Genomic DNA, 19776 nt, shown 5'->3' with positions numbered 1-19776 from the left:
ATACAATACACTTACTGTACAATACTTAATGACAAAATATTGTATGTGAAAAACTATCCAAACTGCGCAGGAAGGCACAACATATGTTTTAGTATAGCAAGGGATGGTCTGGAACAGAATACAGAAGGTTTATGGGATCAGTACAGTAGGAATGGGTGCCATATCTGGTACCTCATCCTCCTCTATGGCTATAAACCTCATGTCGTGTAGGACCAGCCTAAGGATCTCTGTCATGTCCGGATACACCGCTGAGCCTTTTCCCATCTGTGGAGAGTCAGAACGGTTGAGAAACCCATTGAATATTTTGTTTTTATAACAGTGCCGTGGTTAAAAAGGAGAACCCTACATCATCTAGTGTTTTACCTTTGTGAAAGCCTTGATGGTGCGCTCCAGGAAAGCAGCCTCCACCTCCTCTGGAATTGTGAGAACATGAGCCATACAGTCCAGAATGCACACTAACATCTCCCTGGGAGCCTGGAGGGGATGTGGTTGAATAGAATACAACTTTAATTGTCCATTGGTTAGAACTAAAATGTGTCTTCTGCCTTTCACAACACCCCCAGATACACACATCCTTGGACGAAGAGCAACTGTGGGCATTACGTGCCTTGCAGGAGATCGTACATGGAATCAAAGACCAGCACCCTTTTTAGCTGCCAGTTCCATTCCCATTTTGTGTTGCCTGGCCCAAGGCTTGTACCAGCAACCTTCCAGCTGCTGGTCGGCTTCTCTAACCTCTAGGCTACTGCCACCCCAAATGAGTTGGTTAACTGAACAGAAGTAGTCAGTAGAAATTAGTTTCATACAGTATGGAGCTATTCCAAGTTTTCTTTAGTAAATCTGTCATGTACAGTATGATTGGGTCCAGAGTGAGAAGCCCTGGTGTGGCTCAGTTGGTAGAGCATGGCACTTGCAACGCCAGGGTTGTGGGAACCCTGGCGTTGGGGGACCGGTACGAACAAATATGAAAATGTATGAACTCTACTGTAAGTCACTCTAGATAAGTGTCTGCTAAATGACAAATGTACAGTGCCAGTCAAAGTTTGGACACCCCTACTCATTCTAGGGTTTTTCTTTATTTGTACTACTTTCTACGATGTACTGTATAATAATAGTGAAGACATCAAACTATGAAATAACCCTTATGGAATCATGTAGTAACCAAAAAAGTGTTAAACAAATGAAAATAGTTCATATTTTAGATTCTTCAAAGTAGCCTCCCTTTGCCTTGATGACAGCTTTGCACACTCTTGGCATTCTCTCAACCAGCTTCACGAGGAATGCTTTTCCAAGAGTCTTGAAGGAGTTCCCACATGTGCTGAGCATATCAGTCTTCTGATACAGCACTCCATCACTCTCCTCCTTGGTCAAATAGCCCTTATACAGCCTGGAGGTGTTTTGGGTCATTGTCCTGTTGAAAAACAAATGATTGTCCCACTAAGCGCAAACCAGATGGGATGGCGTATCGCTGCAGAATGCAGTGGTAGCCATGCTGGTTAACTGTGCCTTGAATTCTAAATAAATCATTGACAGTGTCACCAGCAAAGCAATCCCCACACTATCACACCTCCTCCTCCATGCTTCAGGGTGGGAACCACACATGTAGAGATCATCCGTTCACCTACTGTGCATCTCACAAAGACACGGTGGTTGGAACCAAAAATCTCAAATTTGGACTCCTCAGAACAAAGGACAGATGTACATTGCTCGTGTTTCTTGGCCTAAGCAAGTCTTTTCTTCTAATTGGTATCCTTTAGTAGTGGTTTCTTTGCAGCAATTCGACCATGAAGGCCTGATTCACACAGTCTACTCTGAACAGTTGATGTTGAGATGTATCTGTTACTTGAACTCTGTAGCATTTATTTGGGCTGCAATCTGAGGTGCAGTTAACTCTAATGAACGTATCCTCTGCAGCAAAGATAACTCTGGGTCTTCCTTTCCTGTGGCGGTCCTCATGAGAGCCAGTTTCATCATAGAGCTTGATGGTTTTTGCGACTGCACTTGAAGAACAATTCAAAGTTTTTGAAATGTTCCGTATTGACTGACCGTCATGTCTTAAAGTAATGATGGACTGTCATTTCTCTTTCCTTATTTGAGCTGTTCTTGCCATAATATGGACTTGGTCTTTTATCAAATAGGGCTATCTTCTGTATACCACTCCTACAGTGCCTTGCGAAAATATTCGGCCCCCTTGAACTTTGCGACCTTTTGCCACATTTCAGGCTTCAAACATAAAGATATTAAACTGTATTTTTTTGTGAAGAATCAACAACAAGTGGGACACAATCATGAAGTGGAACGACATTTATTGGATATTTCAAACTTTTTTAACAAATCAAAAACTGAAAAATTGGGCGTGCAAAATTATTCAGCCCCTTTACTTTCAGTGCAGCAAACTCTCTCCAGAAGTTCAGTGAGGATCTCTGAATGATCCAATGTTGACCTAAATGACTAATGATGATAAATACAATCCACCTGTGTGTAATCAAGTCTCCGTATAAATGCACCTGCACTGTGATAGTCTCAGAGGTCCGTTAAAAGCGCAGAGAGCATCATGAAGAACAAGGAACACACCAGGCAGGTCCAAGATACTGTTGTGAAGAAGTTTAAAGCCGGATTTGGATACAAAAAGATTTCCCAAGCTTTAAACATCCCAAGGAGCACTGTGCAAGCGATAATATTGAAATGGAAGGAGTATCAGACCACTGCAAATCTACCAAGACCTGGCCGTCCCTCTAAACTTTCAGCTCATACAAGGAGAAGACTGATCAGAGATGCAGCCAAGAGGCCCATGATCACTCTGGATGAACTGCATAGATCTACAGCTGAGGTGGGAGACTCTGTCCATAGGACAACAATCAGTCATATATTGCACAAATCTGGCCTTTATGGAAGAGTGGCAAGAAGAAAGCCATTTCTTAAAGATATCCATAAAAAGTATTGTTTAAAGTTTGCCACAAGCCACCTGGGAGACACACCAAACATGTGGAAGAAGGTGCTCTGGTCAGATGAAACCAAAATTGAACTTTTTGGCAACAATGCAAAACGTTATGTTTGGCGTAAAAGCAACACAGCTGAACACACCATCCCCACTGTCAAACATGGTGGTGGCAGCATCATGGTTTGGGCCTGCTTTTCTTCAGCAGGGACAGGGAAGATGGTTAAAATTGATGGGAAGATGGATGGAGCCAAATACAGGACCATTCTGGAAGAAAACCTGATGGAGTCTGCAAAAGACCTGAGACTGGGACGGAGATTTGTCTTCCAACAAGACAATGATCCAAAACATAAAGCAAAATCTACAATGGAATGGTTCAAAAATAAACATATCCGGGTGTTAGAATGGCCAAGTCAAAGTCCAGACCTGAATCCAATCAAGAATCTGTGGAAAGAACTGAAAACTGCTGTTCACAAATGCTCTCCATCCAACCTCACCTCCAACCTCGAGCTGTTTTGCAAGGAGGAATGGGAAAAAAATTCAGTCTCTCGATGTGCAAAACTGATAGAGACATACCCCAAGCAACTTGCAGCTGTAATCGCAGCAAAAGGTGGCGCTACAACGTATTAACTTAAGGGGGCTGAATAATTTTGCACGCCCAATTTTTCAGTTTTTGATTTGTTAAAAAAGTTTGAAATATCCAATAAATGTCGTTCCACTTCATGATTGTGTCCCACTTGTTGTTGATTCTTCACAAAAAAATACAGTTTTATATCTTTATGTTTGAAGCCTGAAATGTGGCAAAAGGTCGCAAAGTTCAAGGGGGCCGAATACTTTCGCAAGGCACTGTACCTTGTCACAACACAACTGATTGGCTTAAATGCATTAGGAAGGAAAGAAATTCCACAAATTAACTTTTAACAAGGCACACCTGTTAATTGAAATGCATTCCAGGTGACTATCTCACAAAGCTGGTTGAGAGAATGCCAAAAGTGTGCAAAGCTGTCATCAAGGCAAAGGGTGTTTTTTTGAAAAATCTCAAATTTAAAATATATTTTGATTTGTTTAACACATTTTTTGGTTACTACATGATTCAATATGTATTATTTCATAGTTTATGTATTTACTATTATTCTACAATGTAGAAAATATAAATAAAGAAAAACCCTTTAATGAGTATGTGTCCAAACTTTTGACTGGTACTGTAAATGTAATGGCCTACAGTAAGTGCTTGCTGACCTGGTCCAGTGGTTTGAAGACAGCCTCTGGGTTTGCAGGGTCAATGTTGTTATGGTCCAGATTCTGTATATCCTTGATGGAGATGACTGGCTCCTTCAGCTGCTCCAGCCAGGTCCACATCAGCCCAGACAGCACAAACGGGTCCTTCTCCAATGTACACAGCCTCTCCCATGCCCCTCCCATGTTCAACTCTGACTGCAAAAACACACAGAATACACAATCAGTGTCACCAAACCCCACATCAGGTGTAGTGGAGCTAACAGTCTAATGCCACTCCAGTATTAAAAATGGAAAGTCAAACCTCTGTGAATTTCCTTTATGTACAAACGTAGTTGTCAGATACTGTTCAGGTAAACAGGATTCGTCAATTGTGCTATGCTATTCTATTACTACCACCACACGTCTGACTAGACTGTTTCAATATATAATATTGTATGTACAGTATTCCAAAAGGTAGATACAGTATTTTAATAACAATGGTGTAGAATATGAAGTTCGTACCTGCCAGGCTTGTAGTCTCTCCCTGTGCTCCTCCTCTCCATCCTGCTCCAGATCCACAGCCAGGGCCTGGGCCACCAGCAGCCGCCTGGCCTCCTTGGACAACTCTGTCTGGATGGTGATGAAGGGCACCTCTGACTCCTCTATCTGAGACACATCACCATTGTTCGCTAACTTGTCCCTCTGCTCCTCCTTCCACCTAAACAACATGCTGCTATACCCTTTCTTCTCGGGGTTGCACTCGGACTCGCTGCGCTGGCAGGCTTTCTGTGTCTTCTTTAGGAGCGGTGATCCCTCCGCGAGGCTCTTCTGCTCCCAGAGGGATCCATCTTGGGAGCCGTAGGTGGTGGTTATTTGCCTGGGCCCCATGGAGCTGCCTGTGGCCGGGGTCCTAGGCAGGGAGTTTAGGGAGGGAGAACAGGCCACAGACATGTTGCAAGCGGACAGCGAGTTGGAGAGAGGTAGGGTCGGCAGGTTCAGCTCAGAGCCCAGCCTTCGCAGGTCCGACTCGCTGTAGCTCAGGCTCTTGCGGTGGTAGAACAGGGGCGGTTCGTTGGCATGCCGGGGTTTGGTTGGGGGTCCCGGTAAGCGGGGCTGCCCTCCGAGGCCGCCTCCCCCGAAGCTTCCCTTGGTGAATCCAAAGTCGCGATAACGCTCAAACTCCATCTCCTCCTCGGCCGTCATGTCATGGATGTCCAGCATGTCCTCCTCGATGACCTGCCGGTTCTCAGCGATGTCCAGCAGCAGCTTGCAGATCACCTGGATGATCTTAGGCAGGTGCCTGAGCTCCCGGCGCTCATAGCCATGCAGCATGTGTCCCTGGCGGGTCAGGAACTGGGACAGGGTGATGGGGTTAGTCCTGGGCTCAGCGCAGGAGAAAATACTCCTGACAGGGACCAGGAACTGGGCAAACTCCCGCACGCAATACAGCTGACCTCTGGTCTGGATGGAGTTGGGTCGTTTGGAACGTACAAACACGATGGCCTGGTCAGCGGTCATCCTGGTGGCGAAGACCAGGTAACACGCTAACAACACACCTGATGGAAGACAGTGGCAAAACCATTAGCGAGAGGGTCAGTCGTGACCACAAAACATAATCATTTGATTAATAATACAACTTTTTTGTCCTATACATTACCTGTTCTTCCCAGACCAGCATGACAGTGGACAGCCATCTTCCCCTCCTGCATCGCAAAGGACATGACCTTCACCATGTCCAGGATGGATGCGAGGGAGGCCACCCCATAGTCATTCCAACCAAAGTTGTAGAAATATACTGGAATATAAGGACAGTCATTATTCAACCATTCACACAGTAAATTTGCATTGGCCCCCTTCAGTTTTTCTCATTGTAGAGGAATGGTCATAGACTTACTGTTGTTCTCCATGAAGACCTCAGGTTGGTAGGAGAATCCACTCTCTGATTCCAGTGCATTGGGACCACAGCTGGCGTGTTCCCCTGGTCTCTGCAGGTTTATCACTGTCTTCAGGCCACATCTACACACACGCATACACACACACAATTAATAACACATCAATTTAGTTATTTGATCTATACTAGGAGCATTGAATTGACTTATAGTGTTACCTTTTAAATTGGTCAATAATGTTGTACTTTTCTATTAATACAGTAGATGGTCTGGCCATGGCAAGTAGGTTTTCCGTGACCCTGAAAGGAAAGACATGTTTCTGCATTAAACTTACAGGTATAATCCACTTACATTCAACATACACATTTTTATAGAGCCTTTCTGATTCCTACCAGGAGGAGTAAAGGCCTTTGATGGCTTGCTTGTCCTTGCTCCAGCGGTCAGGGTTCTCATACTTGCAGTTCTGACCTCCACACCCTATGGAGCATTGTGTGGCTCCAGGGATGACGTGACGTATCACCTCCCCCACCAACGTGTACTTCGACTGGGGTGTCCTGACTGGGGGTACGCATGGAGGGTTGGAGGGTTTAAAAGGAGACAGGAGGGGTGTTGTAAAACAATGTCCTCTGTCATTTCAACCAACGGACCTCAGCAGTTTACATTCAGAATTATATTTTATGTTGCAGTCTGGAAAGAACTGATACTTCAATGGACCGCCATACATGTAAGTTTGACTAGTGGAGCCCAATCAATGTAATAAAGCGTACACTAGTGTGTCTTCTTACAGAAACAAACTGTAGTGACAATATCTGTGATTAGCACATTGTAAAGAAGTGGTGTCAAGCTTAACTATGAGATGTTCCTAATGTAAAGAAGTAGTGTCAAGCTTAACTGAGGTGTTCCTAATGTAAAGAAGTAGTGTCAAGCTTAACTATGAGGTGTTCTTGATGTAAAGAAGTAGTGTCAAGCTTAACTATGAGATGTTCCCAATGTAAAGAAGTAGTGTCAAGCTTAACTATGAGGTGTTCAGCAGGGAGTGTGCCATCTACAGCAAGCTAATCTGTCATCTGGCACACACCACCAGGCTTAACAGTATTACAATAAAAATAGCAACGCAACACCCTGTTGAAACTCTTCAAATAGATTGATAAATCATATTAGTTAACGGTACTACATGATCCTTTATGTTAGAAATGTGAGTAATGATATAGTATATCAATACCTGACTCCATGAGGGGGTAGGGGACTCCACTGCTTGTCTGAGGGTGGAGTGTTGTATGACTGAATAATCAAGCAGACCTCCACTGCCATGGCAGTGCCTTGGAACACACACTCACGTTAGTCTAAGATAAAACCTAATTTACATTTCATAATAGTGAAATAGTGTGGTAGGTCCTTATATTGATCAGTTTACGAGGCTATATGGTAAAAAACATACTGGAAGCAGTTACCTACCTGTAAGTTACTGTAAAAACAAGTACTGTATGTTACTGTAAATTCCAAAGAAAGCACTTCTTTACAGTAATGTACTGTTAAACCAAGGTTTATTTGGAATTTACGGTAACATACTGTACTTTTTTTTACAGTAATTTACAGATAACTGTCTGCCAGTAACTTACTGTAAAAACGTGTTTTTTTACAGTGTACACACATAATCAGAGAGCAGCGTCAGCTGTCAAAGATGAAAATCCATGATGACCTAGGTGACATCAACCATTATAATCCATAATGTAATAATCCATTTAGGAATTGGAACACAGCAACCTCCCAATAAGGTATCCTCAGCATGTTTACCTGAAGCAAAAAGATTGTGGAGCTAGTGATCGTCAGCATCTTCAGACATCAACATAAAACTACTCCACTTTCCCACGTTGGACCACTGACACAGCAATGTCCTCAAATGCTTTCTTTCTCAGTTTTGGTAGTCCTGCACCACCTCGGGTCTTCAGTTAATTCAGTCCAAATTATCTTTGTAAATTAGGGGTGTGGCAACAACACCATCCACTTCATCCTTTATGTTCACCAGGAACAGGCATTTTGCTTCAGCCATAGGAATACAGTACCCTGGCCTGGCCTCCACTGTGAGGTGTCAGAGAAAGGAGGACCATCAGAGGTGTAGGTTCATCTGGAGCATGGCTCTGAATGGTAACACACCTCATTGGATGCTCCTCCTCACTCCTTATTCATTAGACATGCACTGCACCTAGATCCATTCCTGACTCCTCCCTCCGGATTAACCCACTAATCTCATTGCTGTAAAAGTAGGCTCAAGAGGCAAAGGCCCCCGTGGCCACTTCACCTCACAGTAGAGCAAAAATTACTGATCATCTCTGACCATCTGTTTGAACTCCCTTCAGTTGATAACCACAATGAGATACTATTTGTTTGACATGTCATTACTGGCTCCGGATCAATCAGCTAGGGATATCATGTGATCAGAAATCAATACATTCAATTTCACCTCGGTCCAAATGGATAAATTCCCCAAACAATACAAATGGTTATTTTATAGGGGCCAGTCATCCCTTTCCCCATTGAGAGGACAAAATTCCTCTCTGCCTTACAGTATCCAGAGGACTGACTACTGCAATGTGTGTTAGATACCAAACATGGGTGCAATAGTGTTATTCTGAGAACTTTGATGTCATCTATATGGATATGTGAGGTTTAATATGCTGTATGTCTGTGGCCATCTGTATTCTGTTCAGAGTAAACCTCTAGTGTACTCAGATTTCCCTCTCAGGCCATCACACTAAGGTGTGACCCCCTTCCTAGAGAATGTTAGCTGGTTTGACTGATTGGCTATCATAGTTGTATTACTTCTGATTTGGTCTGTGGTTGGTCAACAACTGATTTCAAGTAGAAACAGATGGTCAAATGGTATAAAAGTACTGATTGACCATTGTTCTGTCTCTTTTTGCTCGTCCACTATATGGAAAAGATTGTATGTAAAATGCTCCCCACTACAATACCAAAATATGAATTGTAATCTCATGGAATCACAGGGTGCTATGCTGTACTGTATATATATATATATATATATATATATATACAAAAAACAACCTAACTGAAGCAGCTATCATTAACTGTGACATCCAGTCTCAGATACTGCAGAGTAGCCTGAATGACATAGGAAGCACTGTCAAGTTAGCTCCTGATTGGATTACCTGAGGTACGTGAAAGCTGATTATGTATACATCCACTAAGAAGGAAAGAAGTAAAAGATATGACGCTGATTTATCTTTGGCCACTCTTTAACGACTCCACAATTAATGGTAATTGGGTCTTCTTAATTGGAAGAGAAAGCGTTACCTCAGGTTTCCTTGACATCCCTCTGGTAAAGTAGAACCTTCTGGTATGGTAGAACGTGTTGCCAGCAATGGCTTTCACAACAGATGATTCATGAATGTGTGACAGGATCAGGGGGCTCAATTGATGAGAAGGATCTTAGTTAATATCTAAGCTTAGTATTTCAGTCTTGTTGGATCCTCTGGGGACACAATGCACCATTGTGCAGGTCTGTGCCATTACACATCACCTAATTTAAAGTGTGACCAAATACCACTACTTTTCTGCTTAGTTGCACACTATTTTGTACAGATATCTAATTGTGTAGGAGTCTTACAGTCTTACATAAAGAGGGTGATACATGACCTCTGGGTGAGAGAATGCTGTTGAGAAGATTACCCTGGCCTGATGAGTGAGATCACAGCTGCCCAGGGATAGACACTAACTAAATTAACATCTATAAACAACTTATAGTCCCCACCGCTAGACACTTCATATAGACCTGTTTTGGTAGGTAAACAAAATGGTAATACCAGCTTAGTCACCTCGTGGTTAGTGTCCACCCTTAGATGGATGGGGAATCAATCCCCGGTTGAGTCATACCAAAGATTATCAAAATGATGCCCCATTAAGGCCCTGCGACACACCAGCGCCCTGTCCAGGTGGTAAACTTGTACATCAAGCTGCCTAGCGTTACATAAACAGGAACCTTTCCTATGGGCCAGTCTGGCTCAGAGAAGACTACTAAAAGCCATGTTCACATTGGCAGTTTGAAGTGACTCATCCTATTTATTTGTATATCCGATTTGAATCTGTTCTTTTTCCTGCAGTCTGAACAGCTAAAAATCACATGGACTCTGATATTTCAAGCCACATTTCAAACCACCTTCGTAGGTGGTTTGAAATCAGATTCCTGGTCATGTGACTTGTCTGAAGGGTCAAATCTGATTTATTTGCCCTCAAGTGGTTTTTAGACTGTTATTTGGTATATCTTGTATCTTGCTAGCTACACGGTTGACAGTTGTACAATAACATGTGGTAGCTAACTAGCTTGTTATTTGTTTGCAAACAAATTAGTGAATGTGCTAGAAAAGCTAAAACAGCTACGTAGCTCACTAGTTGACTGCTGTGGCTAGCCAAACAGGATTTTTTGGGAAATTTGGATAATCTTATCCTTTAAAAGTGTTATTGCACTATGATTTAGAAAATTCTATGCAACTGGAAAACGTCAGGCATTGTTGTCTCCTTCGCTTGCTACATAACTTCTGAGTGATAGAAAGGATGTGGACCACCACCAATCAGCCTACAACACTGCGCACACACCTGTCGTTACAACTAGCGTAGACATGTCAGCAAATGACTGCTGTCTGAACACACAAATCCGATTTGGTCACTTGCAACTTGATGTTTGGACAGTCAGTAGTCCAAAACAGATTTCAAAACTGATGAGCATTAAGGCCTGCAGTGTGAACAAGGCTGTACTTACTTAAAACAAAATGGTAGTAGCTCCATTCTACCCTCCGATACCCTAGGAGTGGGGATATTTGCCAGAGACAAGGTTTACCCTGATTGCCTGTAGAGGAGAAAATGTTGACCTGATGGCTCCATCACCTGGCTACAAATGGCAGTGATGGGCAAAGATTCCAGCGCGGTATAATATATATATTTTTTTAACCAGGCAAGTCAGTTAATATTTACAATGACGGCCTAGGAACACTGGGTTAACTGCCTGTTCAGGGGCAGAACGACAGGGATTTGAACTCGCAACCTTCCGGTTACTAGTCCAACGCTCTAACCACTAGGCTACCCTGCCGCCCCATATAATGAATCATAAAGCAGCTCAGATTGCAATGTGTGGAATATTTCACCTAATAAAAAGGGAGTGACATCAATGTGTTATTTTTCAAATATTTTAATTATCTTCATCTTATTTCTCTCCAAATTACATAAGGACTTTGTGTTCTAAAAGTGAGCATATACGCATGAATTCAAAGGGTAAGCTAGCAAGTGCACATAAGGGACTGTCCCTTTCACAACCAACAGTACAGTATCAAGTGAAACAGTATCATGATAAAGGAAATAGCATCACAAAATGAGAGAGATCACTAAGAGTTGCATATGCTAAAGTATTATTCTACTGTCAGTGCAAGTCTACTTCACGGATGGTGAGAGAACAATTGGGTTAACACAACCAATAAGGATCAACTTAATATTAAGTTTTATATTGAGCTGTTATCTCACTGTGACAAGTAGCACAATATCCCCTTGTGGAGTAAATTAAGTCTAAGTATTGAATTTAATCTTAAAATAATTTGGCTTGACCATAGAAGCACATTATGCCCACTGCCTGAGATCTGCCCGAGCGATACAGAGCAGGCACAGGTTGCCTCTAACTGCTGATATAGGATCAGAATAATACACTTTTTTTCATCTTAATGGTTAAAATGAGGACTGAGGATAAGGTAATCTGATTCTAGATCTGTGGTTCGGGGCAACTTCTACCTCCAACAAGAGATCCACCAGTCTCTTCTGGTTGAGGTAATCAGTGCTGGGGGTGCTGTGTCCTGTCTGTCTGTCCTCGTGTGATATCATCATATAGGCCTCTCTGGTCCCCTCTGTGGCACTCATGCCAGCACATGCTTACTTCTTCTTTTTCTTCTGAGGTCCTTTTAAAGAGAGCGAAAGAGAGTAGTAGTAGTTCATTAACAATTATTCAAAGGTTGGTTTGGAATTCTCAGTGTTAGAGTCTATCCTGCCCATGATATAGAAAACATACACATGCCCAGTACATTCATAAAAAGTGCCATTGTTTGTCGTTACTTAGCAACGCACTGCTACTACTTTGACAGATCCATCGTCATCTGCCCTCCCATGCAATTCATAAACTTGATCTCCACTGTAAAAAGCATCTAGACATTATCTCCAACACTTGTAGCATTGTTGCAATATTAAAAGTCGATCTTCATTGTATCCCATAATAAAGGACGAGTCGGGACAAGTCAGACAGGCAGCTTTTTTCAACCAGTCAAAATCATGAATCAGCATGATTTTTTTATAGATACAAAGTAATGTCAATCAAAAAACAGGTAAAACAAAACGCAGCTAGTTTGCCCGTCTTTACAGCTTCAGCCTAAAGTGATGGTGTTAACTGTGTAGATGGCTAGCTAGCAAGGGGGAAAAACAGAGCAAAATTTTTTTTTTTTGCCATAGCAACCTGCAAAGTTCTGGGTGGTTTTCCTTGACATGTCAGTCAATACGAATAACTAACGACTAGAGAACGCCTAAAATTGCACTTGACAACCAGTGTTAGTGAATGTAGCATCACGTTTAGTTGAAAAATGTATGCTTTGGGAAAGAATATTGCTTTTTAATGCTGGTAACCCATTTTATAAAAGTAATAACACACCCATAACCATGTCTTAACACATGGCCTTGTATATTATTGCTTAACTAACACACCAAAGGTAAACTTCTCTGACAAACTGCCAAATCAAATTCATAAGCCTTGTGGCACTCTAGAAGAGAGACACTGCTACTTTAAAATGGTGGGGGCATCTGAACGGTGTGCGGTTTATTCCCTGTCATAAAGTATGAGAGCGGTCCCACCTGCAGATCCCGCAGTGCTCCTCCAGATTTTGTGGTTGAGTTTCTCCCCCAGCAGGTAGAGGGGGGCCAGGGTGATGCAAGCCACCCCCAGGAATATAACCAGGCCCACGGGACTCAGGCGCTCCATGATGGGGTAGACCCAGATACCAGCCGCATGGTGCACCCACAGAACCCTATGATGGGGATGGAGGATTGTTCTAGGAGATTTTCTAAACGTTGTCAAAGTATCATAACATTCAGTCAAGGAAAGGAGAGGGGAGGAGTGAGCGAGACAAAGAAGACTTGAAGAAACGGAAAATGTTTCATCAAACCACAACAACTTAACAATATGATTGGTTGAATTCTGCTTACCATCCCAGATATACAGCAGAAAAGAAGGCCAGACCTAGGATGCCTCTCATCTTGCTGCCATATCGATGAGGCTGAATATACATCTGCAGCAGAGCCAGGGGCAGGATGATAGTGTGCTGCAAAGAGGGAAAAGACATGCCAATTGAAGAATGACATAAGACAACCCTATCATCATAGCCCCATGTGTAACAAATGTGTAGACCATTGCATGTGATAATGCATTGTGGCCACATAAACAAGGGTATGACATGTTAGTGTTGGGCCAGTACAAAACCAATGCACCTCCTGGAACAGATTAAGAAACAACGAGATAGACTGGAGAAATGGAGAAAGAGGTCCGGCTATTGTGTAATCGTTGTTGTGAAACATCTACAGAGAGTGTCTGCTAGACTGTTTTACAGCTCGCAACTGGTTAAAACCAGTTCTGACAAAGTATTCTACTGTCAACTTGTAAAACTGGCTAAGTATGTACTGTATAGGTGTAGTGGAGAAAGAGGCCAGAAAGAGTGAGAGGAGTGTCCATTATGCACTGACAGATTACTAATGTAGCTCTAAATTGGGCTCAGTTGGTTAAAATATTGGGAACACCAAATTGCTGTGTGACTGGCTACATAAATTCATTTACAATGCAACCATAATATAATGATAATAGGAGACAAAGCTATGTGAATCTGAGTATGATCCTATAAAAAAACTCTTCCCTTGAATTTCTAGCAAGACATTTCTAGCAAATTTCTAGCAAGAGCAATGTGATACAAAGCCAGGCTGAGCAGCACTGCCAATTGGATGAAGCCCCATCTTTAAATGAATACATTGGGATCACTTTAGTACAAAGTCCAGCACGTGCAAATGATTGTGTGCTTACCAGAGCATGGTTCAGCCAGCTAGGAATAATGTCATCTAGAAACTTAGGATAGACCATCTCTCTGTCATAGTGATATATCGACCAGAAGGACAAGAACACAAACTGGGGAGAACAGAAGAGGAAAGGGGTTATATTTTGTCCAATACAAAGCAAGTTATCAGTAATAAAGGTAGCTTATGCGCGAACAGAAAATATAAATACATAACATGTAGAAAAAAAAAGGCACTTACTGTCCCAATAGGAAACGCCAAAATAGTGAAAATGGTGTCTCTTAATTTCACTAGGAGGAGCGGTACACCACACTTCAAACTTTTGGATGGCAATATCAGGTGGATGATGTCAATCAAAACAACGAGTCCGAAGAATACGGTCTGCAAAACCTGTGGAATAATGATTCAGTGATGGTTAGGCCACTCTGAACACTATGGCTAGCTATACAAATAAAGCAGTGAATTAATCAGTCTAACATGTCTTGAAGCCACAGGAAGATCAAAAGGGATGTAAATGCAGACGAGGATGTGGAACCGATTTCTAACATACGCTGTCGTTTTTTGCCTACTACTGTACATGTCCCATTCATTCCAATGACATTTCGTTTGCGTCGCCCTCGATGTCAACAACCAAGCACATTTACCAGATTGAGGAAAGTCAGATATTTCCAGCGGCCTCCAAATGTTCTGGCTCCTGGATGTATCTCTGTGCTTTTCAATGAGCAATTCGCCGATAACGTAAAGACATACCATGAAAATATTACTAAATGAATAAGGAGATATGATGCCCATGACATAGTCGTAGCCATTTTGACAGCTCCTGAGTCTCCGTATGGACGCAGTGTGCGCCTACGGACCTAATGTGAATCAATGGCACACCCTAGAGGCCGAGTACAGTACTGCACAATGTTCATGAAACGATTCACAAAACACTCGATATTAAACGGATTATGGCAGAAGGCCGAGTATGTAATTAGCCATGTAAACACCTTACTCTGCTTATTTTAGTAATCGCAAGGCATACGCCGATTAAAACACCTTGGTTTTCTGAGCAATCATTCGAATTATAAGGACTAAAGAGAAGGACGCACTACCCTCAATGCACATTCCACGCTCCAACCGCTCTTCATACTGGGGAAGCCGTTTCGGGTGCGATGTCAGGTAGCCAACAGGAGATTTCGTTAAAATTGCTAAATTACATTCACAGGATTTAAAAGCTACAGCAATACGCTTCTGGAAAACATTTTAGCAATTTTTTAAAACGAGTGTTTCAACATAGTTGCATCAGAGCCTTCTGGCTAATATCATAGACTGGATCTAACGTTGTTTTACAGGGAAATAGGTCTATGTACTTGTTATGTTAGTTGAAGCTAACAGTATTTTACAAAATTGTTTTCTAAAAGGTTTATATTTGGTTAGGCTATGCTATCTACAGTAGCAAGCTGGGATCTCATTGATCAAGTTGGTCCATTGTTTTGAAAATAGCTAGATAGCCACGCCCAGCTAACATACGCTACACGACCAAAAGTATGTGGACTCCTGCTCGTCGAATTTCTCATTCCAAAGTCACGGACTTTGCTGCTATAACCAACTTTGCTGCGGGGACTTGCTTCAATTCAGCCAGTTAGGCCGGGCACTGATGTTGGGCGATTAGGCTCGGCTCGCAGTTGGCATTCCAATTCATACCAAAGGTGTTCGATGGGGTTGAGGTCAGGGCTCTGTGCAGGCCAGTAAAGTTCTACACCGATCTCGACAAACCATTTCTGTATGGACCTGGCTTGTACACGTGGGCATATATATACACACACACAAACGTATCTAATATCTGTTATCCTAAGGAATGTTATTTCTCTGCATCGTTCGTCATTGACAGCCTCTACATTTACCTGCTTATTCCCTGGCGTTGTCCATGTCTTTTACAGATGCCCTCCATTTATACATCCATAAACTGATTACATATTGCCCACTTCCTCACCAGACAGTAGCAAAACAAATCATTTCACTGAACTTTTTAAAAAGGGTTGTAGACATTTACAGATAATAGTCTTAGCCCAAAACTAATGACTGTTTCAGCATCTACAAAGTAGCAAATATTTAAAAAAGCAATGACTTGTGACTGAGTATATATTTAATAACATTCCAAAACAATACATTATAGACCTGCTAAATAAACTCACATCTAGCATAAAAAAAACTATTAGAAACAAAATGAATTCTGTAATTATTTTAGAAAATGAAGCAAAAATTGGATGACTTGGTGAAGGTGTGGTAGAGAGAAGCTATCTGCTTTCATCTGTGGTGCTCGTTCAACATAGCATTGGAGAGTCCTGTGAACATCAACAGTCATGAACATGTCATTCTGAACATCATCTTCCTAATTGAGAACTTTGACATATTGGCATAACATATGAAATTTGATGGGCAACAGCATCACCTCCATAAAGTCTATCAGTGGAGGCTGCTGAGGGGAGGATGGCTCACAGTAATGGATTCAATGGAATGGTATCAACCACATGGAAATCACATTTGATACCATTCCATTGACTCCATTCCAGACATTATTATGAGCCGTCCTCCCCTCAGCAGCCTCCACTGAAGTCTATAAACATGTTTAAAGATTTTCAGTCAAGCATGTTGCTATGATGTGTTGAAGCTGTTGTTGACAAATGGAGGGGATTAGTGAGAGTATGCCTAAGAACACACAGTACACCAGATAAGAAAAGCTGACCCTAGCCCCCGGTACAAACTATTGCAGCATAATTACTGGTGACTGAGACAGAGGGGTTGTGAGACACTGGTGCTGTTCAACGGACAGGGCCAACCAGGAAGGAGCTTAGCCAACCACTCTGAGGCAGAGTTGCCCTAGATCTTGTATGGATAAAAAAAAACATACTATATGGTGCAATAAACATGAGTAAATTAGTTTAGCTGTGGCAGCTAATGACACAGTCATGACACTGGTGGTAGAGCTGTATGTCCCATCCACCCGCTTCAGGATGTCTTTCTCCCTGTGTTGCTTGACCAGGAGTCCATCAACGGCAGCTCTCATGTGTAAGATCCATCGGTGGTCAGCACAGGGAGAAGCTGTCAGAGACAGAGTTGTGTTTGGCAGATCTGAAAGAGGCACAGTTATTTTAATGAGTTTAGTCCACTTGACAATTCAACAGAATTCAATCTTCATGCAAATTAACTGTATTAACAGTTAACTGTATTAACAGTTAACTGTATTAACTGTAACTGTGAGACAGATAGCAACACAGTGCAATTAGATTAAAAACTATGGAATATAATACAGATCTAGTTAATCCCTGAGCTGACTAGGGGAAAAATATGATGTGCCCTTTAGCAAGGCACTTCACTAAATGACTAAAATGTCAATGTAAAACAATAACTAGCTAGCTAGTTGTTATTGTTCTATAGGCTGGTCTTCAGATGCTTGACTACTTGATTATGATGTTGTGGCTGTTTCATTTCATGAACATTGAATTAATTAGAGCAACAACTACCTAGCTTTATCTGATAGACAATTTCAGGATTTTTTTTATTTTACTATGCAAGTCAGTTAAAAACAAATTATTATTTCCAATGACGTCCAACCCGGACGACGCTGGGCCAATTGTGCGCTGCCCTATGGGACTCCGGGGAGGCAGGTGGACTAGTAACCGAAAGGTTGCAAAATCGAATCTCCGAGCTGACAAGGTAAACATCTGTCGTTCTGCCCCTGAACAAAGCAGTTAACCCACTCTTCTTAGGCCGTCATTGGAAATAAGAATTTCTTAACTGACTTGCCTAGTAAAATAAAATCACGGCTGCTCGTGGAATCAAACCAGGGTCTGTAGTGACGCCTTAGACTGCTGCGCTACTCGAGAGCCCAGGAAAAGCAGCTCAATTAGTAAGCTAAAAAATGTCAATCTTCAAATTTGTTTAACATTGAAATCAAGATATAATCCGAAAGATTTTGCCTTAACTCTGTAGAAGATTGCTCTCATCTCATCTGGGCACTGCATCAGCCTCACATCTGGGCATCCACTCTGGTCTAGATTCTACAGGGCGCTAGCCTGTTCTCTTCAAAACATTAGCTAGCCAATTTAAACAAACGTTAGTTACAACCAAATGACAAGTACATAGACATTTTGCTGTTACACAACGTAATTACAACCATAAATTACAGGCTAGCCAGAAGGCTCTAATTCTAGCTAGCTAACCCCAGTCAAGAACCAACAAGGCGGGTTCAGGCACCGTCCAGCACGCATAGCCGCGGGAAGTAGTTTGGGGTGGGGTGCTGCAATTCGTTAAAAACATTTTTTTGGGGGGTGCAGTAGGAAAACAAATGCCTGCTCTAAAGACCTAAAGAAATCCGCGACTACAGCACCAGTAAAGACCCAGTACACTACTTTTGTGAAAGTAGTCTGATAATTTATCTGTACAAAAACAGTTAATCTGATAATAGTTGTGGAATATAAAAATAGTTGCTTGATATACACTACCATTCAAAAGTTTAGGGTCCCGTAGAAATATCATTGTTTTTGAAAGAAAAGCATATTTTTGTCCATTAAAATAACATCAAATTGATCAGAAATACAATGCAGACATTGTTAATGTTGTAAATTACTATTGTAGCTGGAAACGGCAGATTTGTAATGGAATATCTACATAGGTGTACAGAGGCCCATTATCAGCGACCATCACTCCTGTGTTCCAATGGCACGTTGGAATAGCTAATCCAAGTTTATAATTTTAAAAGGCTAATTGATCATCAGAAAACCCTTTTGCAATTATGTTAGCACAGCTGAACACTGTTTCCACTTCACAGTAACAGCATTTACAGTTGACCGGGGCAGCTTTAGAAGGGCAAAACTTTGACAAACTGACTTGTGGAAAGATAACATCATATGACGATGCCACGTTGAAAGTCACAGCTCTTCAGTAAGGCCATTCTACTGCCAATGTTTGTCTATGGAGATTGCATGGCGGTGGGCTTGATTTTATACACCTGTCAGCAATAGGTGTGGATGAAATAGCCGAAACCACTTTCGTATATATACAGTTGAAGTCGGAAGTTTACATACACCTTAGCCAAATACATTTAAACTCAGTTTCACAATTCCTGACATTTGATCCTAGTAAGAATTCCCTGTCTTAGGTCAGTTAGGATCACCACTTTATTTTAAGAATGTGAAATGTCAGAATAGTAGTAGAGAGAATAATTTATTTCAGCTTTTATTTCTTTCATCACATTCCGAGTAGGTTTGGTAGCATTGCCTTAAAATTGTTTAACTTGGGTCAAACGTTTTGGGTAGCCTTCCACAAGCTTCCCACAATAAGTTGGGTGAATTTTGGCCCATTCCTTCTGACAGAGCTGGTGTAACTGAGTCAGGTTTGTAGGCCTCCTTGCTCACACACGCTTTTTCAGATTCTACCCACAAATTTTCTATAGGATTGAGGTCAGGGCTTTGTAACAGTCACTCCGATACCTTGACTTTGTTGTCCTTAAGCCATTTTTCCACAACTTTGGAAGTATGCTTGGGGTCATTGTCCATTTGGAAGACCCATTTGCGACCAAGCTTTAACTTCCCGACTGATGTCTTGAGATGTTGCTTCAATATATCCACATAATTCTACGTCCTCATG

General features: G+C 41.9%; 2 protein-coding genes and 1 long non-coding RNA gene across 4 annotated transcripts; all 3 read right to left on the bottom strand.

Moving 5' to 3' along the window:
- Positions 1-94: 94 nt before the first annotated feature.
- On the bottom strand, positions 95-11961 carry LOC110531160 (protein tyrosine phosphatase domain-containing protein 1). The gene is made up of 9 exons (XM_021614398.2): positions 11843-11961; positions 6438-6671; positions 6264-6344; positions 6051-6172; positions 5814-5951; positions 4679-5712; positions 4178-4372; positions 364-474; positions 95-264 (listed from the first exon to the last, which is right to left on the bottom strand). Exons 1-9 carry the CDS (start codon positions 11959-11961, stop codon positions 130-132), a joined length of 2169 nt encoding a protein of 722 aa, XP_021470073.1. The 3' UTR covers positions 95-129.
- adtrp1 (androgen dependent TFPI regulating protein 1) lies at positions 11230-15622 on the bottom strand. Of its 2 annotated transcripts, none has more exons than XM_021615539.2 (6): positions 15240-15622; positions 14386-14535; positions 14156-14257; positions 13291-13406; positions 12940-13112; positions 11230-11999 (listed from the first exon to the last, which is right to left on the bottom strand). In XM_021615539.2, the coding sequence occupies exons 1-6, from the start codon at positions 15273-15275 to the stop codon at positions 11974-11976; spliced, it is 603 nt and encodes a 200-aa protein (XP_021471214.1). In that variant the 5' UTR covers positions 15276-15622; the 3' UTR covers positions 11230-11973. The 2 variants fall into 2 exon arrangements, with proteins under 2 accessions (XP_021471214.1, XP_021471213.1); XM_021615538.2 differs by lacking the exon at positions 15240-15622 and adding an exon at positions 14790-15204.
- Positions 15623-16255: 633 nt separating this feature from the next.
- On the bottom strand, positions 16256-18409 carry LOC110531983. The gene is made up of 2 exons (XR_002474793.2): positions 18114-18409; positions 16256-17259 (listed from the first exon to the last, which is right to left on the bottom strand). It is a non-coding gene; the product is annotated as an uncharacterized LOC110531983 (long non-coding RNA).
- Positions 18410-19776: the final 1367 nt, after the last annotated feature.

Source organism: Oncorhynchus mykiss, chromosome 9, assembly GCF_013265735.2.
Source record: "Oncorhynchus mykiss isolate Arlee chromosome 9, USDA_OmykA_1.1, whole genome shotgun sequence".
NCBI classification, from domain to species: Eukaryota; Metazoa; Chordata; class Actinopteri; order Salmoniformes; family Salmonidae; genus Oncorhynchus; species Oncorhynchus mykiss.
This window is presented reverse-complemented; position numbering and strand designations above follow the sequence as displayed.

Excerpts from the sequence above, each read along its gene's own strand:
- LOC110531160 (XM_021614398.2), bottom strand. The coding sequence starts at position 11,961 with ATGAGTGCCACAGAGGGGACCAGAGAGGCCTATATGATGATATCACAC. Across the intron at positions 5,952-6,050 it reads GGTCTTCATGGAGAACAACA|TATATTTCTACAACTTTGGT; the intron begins GTAAGTCTATGA and ends CTTATATTCCAG. Across the intron at positions 475-4,177 it reads TCTTCAAACCACTGGACCAG|GCTCCCAGGGAGATGTTAGT; the intron begins GTCAGCAAGCAC and ends CATCCCCTCCAG.
- adtrp1 (XM_021615538.2), bottom strand. The coding sequence starts at position 14,954 with ATGGCTACGACTATGTCATGGGCATCATATCTCCTTATTCATTTAGTA. Across the intron at positions 13,407-14,155 it reads GCTGGCTGAACCATGCTCTG|CACACTATCATCCTGCCCCT; the intron begins GTAAGCACACAA and ends CCCTCTTTGCAG. Across the intron at positions 12,000-12,939 it reads GAGCACTGCGGGATCTGCAG|GACCTCAGAAGAAAAAGAAG; the intron begins GTGGGACCGCTC and ends TCTCTTTAAAAG.